The following is an 8,497-nucleotide window of genomic DNA, read 5'->3' on the forward strand; positions in this document are numbered from 1 at the left end:
CCAAATCCAGCCTTTTCTCTTTAGACCGGGCAGGACAGATCATCATAAGAGAGAAAACAAACCTGGCCTGGGAAGACCAGCTAATCACTAGCTGTGTGACCTTGTGCAGGACGTAACACTTCCCTGGGCATCCAATTACTCATGTAGAAAAGGGGATCATTATACAACCTACATCAGAACTTGACTTGGAGGGTTCAGTGGATTGGTGCCTGCCTCGTCCTTCCATGTGCTACGTGGGAGTTGATGTCTCCTTTTCTGTCTCGAAGCCTCTTTAATGTCAGGGGTCCAAGTGATCTCAGCAGGTGTAGGCCCCCTGGGGAGCAGTGGCCTTGGCCTAGAACCCCACTTTATGCAACAAGGATCTAGCGTTGAGTTAAGGATGGACCCGGGTCCAGTTAGGTGCCTGTTGGGTGCCTGACCAATGGTGTAACCGGGGCGGGGGAAGGGGCAGGGGACTCTGCCTGCAACGTCCACGTGTACCTGCTCCTGTAGTTCCATTTCTTCATAGAGGACCATGGAATGAGGTGTGGACCTTGGGGCCTCCCCCCAGGTCATTTGTAGCCCTTTCCTTCTCTTTTTCAGACGTGAAGAGCCCCACCCCATACTACTATTCTATATTTATAGCCATGCTAAGGGAAGCCAGGAAGCCAGGCACAGATGGCTTTTCAAGATGGCATTCTGTGGCGAGGGCATACCATTCAGACATTCAAGTTCATCATGAATGGTGTGTATTGTCACAGAGAAAGGAATGTTAGCGATTGTTTCTCCATTTCTGCTCGTGCGTATTAACACTGCGGGGAGCCTACACCCCAGTCCCCTTCCTGTTAAAACCATTAAGGCGGTTTCCAAAAAGGAAAACATCTTGGCTTCCAAAATGCATTAAGAATTTGCATCTGCTGGGGCTCAAATTCCACACTCCCTGCCCGTGAGTCTCTCTCTGGCCAGGAGGCTGGTCTTGGAATAACAGAGCTGGTGATATCTCTGTTAGAAAAGAGCTGCTCTGAATTCCCCTGCTTTCTTTTCACAGCCAGTGATGGGGATTACTGGCGCCTTCTGAACCCCGGAGAGTACATGGTCACGGCCAAGGCAGAAGGTTTCACCTCGTCCACGAAGAACTGCATAGTTGGCTATGACATGGGGGCCACACAGTGCGACTTCACGCTCAGCAAAACCAACCTGGCCAGGATCAGAGAGATCATGGAGAAGTTCGGGAAGCAGCCCGTCAGCCTGCCAGCCAGGCGGCTGAAGCTGTGGGCACGGAAAAGACGACAGCGCGGGTGACCTCCCAACTCTTGAGTCATGTCCTGGACCCCTGCAAATTAAACCACCCTGGTTGTAGCTCCATAGAGGACTCACTCCTCATTGTTTTCTCTGTAATTCAAGAAGGCCTGGGAGTATGTGTACGTTGCAAGGCTGGTCCCGAGGGGAGGCTTAGGATAGTTTCTTTGTTCCCATTTATCCAAATAACTTGGGCAGGGCAGCAGAGGAAGGATGGTGGGAGGATTCAGCAAGTCATCCTGGGAGTCTGAGAGAGAGAGAGGAGCTTGCCTGTTGAGGGCCTCCTGGCTGTACAGGAAGGGAAACTGGTGCTTCTCCTGTTTGCGTGACAGCAAGAGTTCCCCATGCATTTGCAATTTGCATGGCTAAAATGGCAGCATTCCCAGGGCTCTGCTGTCCCAAATGTTACCATTCGAGATGCTCATGGGCATTCTAAGAGAATCTACCCTCTCTGGCCCCAGGACATTCTAAGCTGCTGCAAATAAATCCTGCGCTCTGTTGACAATAGAGACATTACCAAGGGAGCATCAGTCGGCCTCTTGAATCCGCTTAGTTTCCCTTTCAACAAAGGGTCACGCACATAAAGGGAGAGGAAGGCTGAAATAATTCAAGAGTGAGTGTGGGCAGCAGGCATGCTTTGGGGCTCATGGCGTGCAGTGGGGTCCACAGAGAACCCCCCAAACTTCCCGCTGCTGTAGTAGCTCTGGGGGCTCCCTGGGTGGGGAGAGCAGGAGGTGCCCACCTCCCTAAGGAACCAGAGCAGTTAGCCTGGCTCTCCTCTCTGACCTGCTAGGACTTGAAAAGAGCTGGGAGGAGGCGGACTGTCAACCCTCTCTGTTCAATATCGTCCTCCGTTCCTGGAAACGAGCCCTCCTAAGCTGGCCGACATCACTCCGGGAGTTATGTTTGGTGTGTGGGATACCAGACCATCCAGATTAGACTCAATTTGATGAAAAGTTCTTAGAATTATCTGTGAGCATCGGTGCGAGAGGGGTTACTGAATCGCCACGCAAGAAAACAGTTCTTCTCGCTTTTTATTAATGTTGCTGCCTCACTGACCTGGGAAGAATAGAAAAATAAAGAAAGCAGATGGTGAGCTCCTTCTACTGTGTGGTTTTCCTGGATAGACTCGCAGCCACCCAAACGCCACGTCCCGCCCCCTCTGTCTGCGGTGGGTCACCCTAGAGAAGGTCGGTCACTCTGGAGAAGGTCAGTCACCCTGGAGAAGGTCAGTCACCCTAGAGAAGGTCGGTCACCCTAGAGGAGGTCAGTCACCCTGGAGAAGGTTGGTCACCCTAGAGAAGGTCAGTCACCCTGGAGAAGGTCAGTCACCCTAGAGAAGGTCGGTCACCCTAGAGGAGGTCGGTCACCCTAGAGAAGGTCGGTCACTCTGGAGAAGGTCGGTCACCCTGGAGAAGGTCAGTCACCCTAGAGAAGGTCGGTCACCCTGGAGAAGGTCAGTCACCCTAGAGAAGGTCAGTCACCCTGGAGAAGGTCAGTCACCCTGGAGAAGGTCGGTCACCCTGGAGAAGGTCAGTCACCCTAGAGAAGGTCGGTCACCCTGGAGAAGGTCAGTCACCCTAGAGAAGGTCGGTCACCCTGGAGAAGGTCGGTCACCCTGGAGAAGGTCGGTCACCCTAGAGGAGGTCGGTCACCCTAGAGGAGGTCGGTCACCCTAGAGAAGGTCGGTCACTCTGGAGAAGGTCGGTCACCCTGGAGAAGGTCGGTCACCCTGGAGAAGGTCAGTCACCCTAGAGAAGGTCAGTCACCCTGGAGAAGGTCGGTCACCCTGGAGAAGGTCAGTCACCCTAGAGAAGGTCGGTCACCCTGGAGAAGGTCGGTCACCCTGGAGAAGGTCAGTCACCCTAGAGAAGGTCAGTCACCCTGGAGAAGGTCGGTCACCCTGGAGAAGGTCGGTCACCCTGGAGAGGGTCGGTCACCCTGGAGAAGGTCGGTCACCCTGGAGAAGGTCGGTCACCCTGGAGAAGGCGCCGGCTTGGGGAGGGGCACCCTGCACCCCCATCAAGCTCCGTAGTGATGCTGCCAGCGTTACGTTCCCTACCTCCTTCCCCAGGGGGCCTGTGGCGGGGTGAAGTCGTCCTGACACTTGGGACCCACTAGTCATTCCTGGGTCTGCCAGTGAACATCTTTCCAGAAAAGATCCTCATGTCACTTTTTGACAGTCTACACTAGAGATCAGCAAATTTTTCTTATACAGGATCAGATCGTAAGTATTTTAGGCTTTACAGGCTGTAAAGACTCTGTCACCAGTACTCAACTCTGCTATTGCAGCACAAAAGCAGACCTACACCATACATAAGTGAATGGGCATGGCTGTGTTCCAGTAAAACTTTATTAAAACACGTGGCAGGGAATCCCCTGGCGGTCCAGTGGTTAGTACTTGGCGCTTTCACTGCTGGGGCCCGGTTGGGGAACTAAGATCCCATAAGTCAGTCAGCTCAGCCAAAGACAAAAGCAAAAACACATGGCAGCTGGATTTGGGCCCCAGGCTGGGGCATAGTTAGCTGACCCCTGCTATAAACCAGCAGTGTCCAATAGAACTTTCTGCAGTGATGGAGAGGTTCAATTCTGTAGTATCTAACATAGTAGCCACTCACCACATGTGGCCATTGAGCACTTGAAATGTGACTCATGCAACTTGGGAAAAGCATTTCTAGTTACATAATTTTAATTCATATAAATTTAACTTTCAGTAGTCATATAGCTATTCTCCCTATAGCTCTCCATGAAGCCCACTGTAGGAAAACCTTCCTCTTGCAGCATTAGATATGACAGGTGACAGTATAAAGCCCTTGAAATGATCAGTCAGCCCTGCAGTTCAGAGCGGTTAACCATTCCAACGGCATCAGCAGACGGTAGATCGTCAGGTCCCGGCCACGTCCTACTGGGAGCCCAGGTCCCCACACTTAGTACCAAGGTGATTGTCTCATTGCCACCGTCTAGCAATGGGGCTGTAGCCCTTGTAGCCCTTGAGGCTGCAGTATGCCATCTGCCGCGTTCAGCAATTCTTGGTCCTCTGCAAGGCCTGTCTTCAGACTTAGCCCGTTAACAGGTGTCTCGGGCTTGCAGGATGGAGCTGTGGCTTCCAGACCTGGCACCACCCTTGGGGCTTCTCAGGGCCACTGCTCTCCATCCCTTTCCACTGGGGGTCATCTTACCTCTGGTGCTCCCCGCTGCTGTTGTCCCAGAATCTCCCCAAGGGCAGGAACGACGTCGTCCCCCGCTGTCTCTGCCCCACAAGTCTGGCTCGGCTTCTTCCTCCCAGCGGGTGTTCAGTAAATACATGTGGAACTGAACTAGCCTTGTGCATGTGCTGCTTTGTTTATAAGAGTCCCTTATAGGTTAAGAAAATGTGACTTCAGAGATTAAAAATCCATAACTTGGATTTATTTAGTGTGATTTTACTTCTTCGAGAGTCTTCACTTTTATAAGTAAGTCCAATACTTGACTGCGTAGAAGCATGTCTGAAAGATTTATAGAAGGTTTTGCTTTCCATCTGGATGTCTTTCTTTAGGGTAAAATCAACACAAAACTGCTGCTGCTGGCAGAGAACCCTCCGTCTATTTATCCTTATTCTCCCACTCAGGGCCCAGGTGGCCACGGCAGCCTTGCTCTTTTTAATGCCACCTGTGGTTTTGGTTAAAGGGCATTTAAGGAGCTGCTCAAATCAGAGTCCTTCAGGGATCACAGCTCAGTGTTGATGACTTTAACAGGAAACCCCAAGATTTATCCAGGCTTTGTGTAACAAAGATATTAAGAACAACTTTAAAACTACAATGTGGGGTTTTTTTTGAATTTTATTTTATTTATTTTTTTATACAGCAGGTTCTTATTAGTCATCAATTCTATACACATCAGTGTATACATGTCAATCCCAATCTCCCAATTCATCACACCACCACCCCTCCCCGCCGCAGCTTTCCCCCCTTGGTGTCCATACGTTTGTCCTCTGCATCTGTGTCTCTATTTCTGCCCTGCAAACCGGTTCATCTGTACCATTTCTAGGTTCCACGTACATGCGTTAATATACGGTATTTGTTTTTCTCTTTCTGACTTACTTCACTCTGTATGACAGTCTCTAGATCCATCCACGTCTCTACAAATGACCCAATTTCGTTCCTTTTTATTACAATGTGTTGTTAATGTCTAAATCATGATGGAGTATAAAGGATGTTGTATTTACTTGGTATTTGGGTGGCTGGGCTGGAAAAGTATCACAGGTTTGCTGGTTCAGAGTTGGCCCTGGCGATCACCACCCTGCCTGGAGAAGCTCAAATTCCCATGCCACTTCGTGTTGGCATCCCCATACCCAGCTCCAAGTTCCCAGTCAAGACATAAGGAGTGCAGAAAAAATTAGAAAAATGAAATCAGAGAGCTGGAGCCCATGGGATAGAGTCTTCCAGTGCCTTCTGGTATGTACAGAGGAGAATGACATGTCTTTAGAGCTGAGGGCACCTCAAGATCAATGAGTCCAAGGATGGAAACCAAGTTTCCTCTTGCAGGCCAATTCTCATTTATCGGTAGTAGTTGCTTGGAGCCCTGTGTTAAGAAAGATTCTGAGGCAAAGTCCTGGCTCAGTGGGAAAGAATGCTGCAGTTGATTAGCTGTGTCTGCTATGGGTATGGGAAGGGGTGACAGCAGTGATTCCTCATGTTTCCATCCCTTGAACTAGCCCAATCCCCCTGAGTTTAGAGATGGAAAACCCAAGGCCCACAGAGAGGCACAAAGTATCCAAAGTTGTGTCTCAGCCCATGGCAGAGGCAGGACTCTCAGAGCAATGCTCTTTCCACTGCCCTCCTGAAACACTGTAATTAGGTCCTGGAGCAGCCCTACGGTCTGTGCCTCTTGGCCTGACTTTCTTAGGAGCAAAGAAGGTGATGGAAGCCTTGGGAGTCGGGGTGCATTTGGGAAATCAGAGGACGAAAGATGGTAACCCTTATTTGATCAGCTTGTCTGGGGGAACTGTTAGTGAGGAACTGATGGAATGTGCAATAAAACCCTGAAGAAGCTATTGGGCCTGATTCTGGATGCTTTTTTGCCATCATAGTTCTCTGTCCACTTCAGACGACCTAACAGGTGGGTGCTGCCCTGACTCCTGGCCCCATTTTGATTTTCAGTTAACGATGCTCATCACAGGTGCAGCTCCGTGTCCTTCACAGCCTGGTCAGCTTTCTGAGGTCAGCATCACGCTGGCGTTTCTTGTTACCTAATCTACCGTGAGAGCAAACCTGACGGAGGAGCGGGGACAATGGCTCCGCTCCTGCTCATTAGTGCCTTGTTAGTGGACTGTGTCTACACCCGGTCCATTTGTCAGCATCCGTGGGAGGACCTCTTTCTGGAGCCCCTTTCAAGCCTCTCTCACTCACCTCCGGCTCATTTTAGAGCAAAGTATTTAGGAGCCTGGTCCTTGGAGCCGGGAGATCTGGGTTGTAGTGCCAGCCCTGCCTCTTAGCCCCTGCACAACCTTGGGTAAATTATATAACCTCTGTGACTCAGTCTTCTCATCTGTAGCATGGGAATACAAGTAAGTCCCCTACATACGAACTTGCAAGTTTCGAACTTCCAAAGATGCGAACATGCGTTCACATGTCCAGTCACGTAAGTTAGTTCAAGTGTCTGGCGTATGCTCTCACGTGCGTGCACCCTCTACAAGTGGTTGTGCTTCTGTGTACTTTACTGTACTGTATAGAGTACAGTAGTACAGTATCTTTATTTCAAGCTAGATCTGCAAGAGGATGACTTCATTGAACTCCTTGCTGTGCAACGCGAGGAGCTTACTAATGAAGACCTGATGGAATTGGAGGCCCAGAGAAAGGATGAAGAGAGACAAGAGGAAGAAGAAGTAACTGAGGAACTGAAGAGATTCACGATGCAGGAAATGGCAAGGGGATTTTCTTTATTTGAGGAGACACTGTTAGTTTTTGAGGCACAGGACCTGAACTTAGAACGGTAGACGAAGGTTGCAGCAGCTGTTCAGAATGCATCCAGTGCTACCGTGTCATCTGTGACGAGAAAAAAGAGCTATTACCCAGATATCACTGGATCCTTTTTTCAAGAGGGTAGATAGAATTGAATCCAGCAAGGAACCGGAACCTGTGCCATCAACATCAGGCATGAGTGACATTGCAGCTTGCCCTCTGTCTCCTATTGCTGACGATCCTTCAGCTCTACCATCTCCCACCTCCTCTCCCTCCTCCAGTCAGTAACTCCTTGATGCCAGCCCCTGAATGCCAGCTGTTGTACTCTACTACTGTCCTTTTCAAGATACTGTACTGTAAGATTAAAAATGTTGTCTTTATTTTTTGTGTTTGCTTTTTTATGTATTATTTGTGTGAAAAGTATCATAAACCTATTACAGTATAGTACTATATAGCCGATTGTGTTAGTTGGGTACCTAGGCTAACTTTGTTGGACTTACGAACCAATTGGACTTACGAATGCGCTCCTCGGAATAGAACTCATTCATATGTAGGGGACTTCTGTAGTCACAGGACCTACCTCACATGTTTTTCGTGAGGATCCACACTGGGGGACATTTAGGCTGGTACCCGGCACCCTGCAAGCACTAAGAGGCAGAGAAGAAGCTAAATATTTTTCTTCAGGCACTGTGTTCCCAGCAACGTGCTGTGTAACTTTCAATCCTCACGGTTGCTGATATCATCAGAGGTAAATATCATTATTTCTATTTTTCAAATGAGGAAACCGAGGCTTGGAGCATGCATCAATACGTGTAGCCAGACCATCTACTTTGATTTTTTTAGGTTAATTACTACGATGGAAGCGACCATCTTGATCTACACCCTAATTTGCTCTGGAAACCTGCATTAGCGGAGTGGGTGAGGGAAGTAAGAGCTGAGCTGAGGAGACAGACAACCTCGGAGCTACAGAAGTAGATCCCCGGGCTGTGAAGAATACTTAGTGCACCGTGTTGACTTTTAATGAATTTTCACTGAGAGTCAAGGTTTCCTGTGTGACTCTCCCTCGCCCCTCATTCCCTCTAGGCATGCGCTCTGGCTGTCAGCCTCCCCAGGTGGGCCAAGGGGACACAGCAAAGGCCATTGTCCTCTGGGTGTCGTTCCCATCAGCCCTAGGAAGTCCAGAGACTCCAGAACATCAGGATCTGGTTCTGTGCCTTCGGCAGATTCAATCAGAACACACTGCACAGGGCCAGGGGTATTCTTCAGGGCAAGAAGAAGAG

The 8,497-nt window shown here is 49.6% G+C and overlaps 1 protein-coding gene across 2 annotated transcripts in view; it reads left to right on the forward strand.

The window, feature by feature from the left end:
* Nucleotides 1–2,374, forward strand: part of CPXM2 (carboxypeptidase X, M14 family member 2) — a 129,538-nt gene extending 127,164 nt beyond the window's left edge. For both annotated transcript variants that reach the window (XM_036828842.1, XM_036828841.1), the window contains one exon: nucleotides 1,028–2,374. In XM_036828842.1, the coding sequence (XP_036684737.1) occupies nucleotides 1,028–1,281 (254 nt within the window). In that variant the 3' untranslated portion in view covers nucleotides 1,282–2,374. The remainder of the gene's footprint in view (nucleotides 1–1,027) is intronic.
* The last annotated feature ends 6,123 nt before the right edge of the window (nucleotides 2,375–8,497 follow it).

This window comes from Balaenoptera musculus, chromosome 16 (assembly GCF_009873245.2).
Source record: "Balaenoptera musculus isolate JJ_BM4_2016_0621 chromosome 16, mBalMus1.pri.v3, whole genome shotgun sequence".
Taxonomy (NCBI): Eukaryota; Metazoa; Chordata; class Mammalia; order Artiodactyla; family Balaenopteridae; genus Balaenoptera; species Balaenoptera musculus.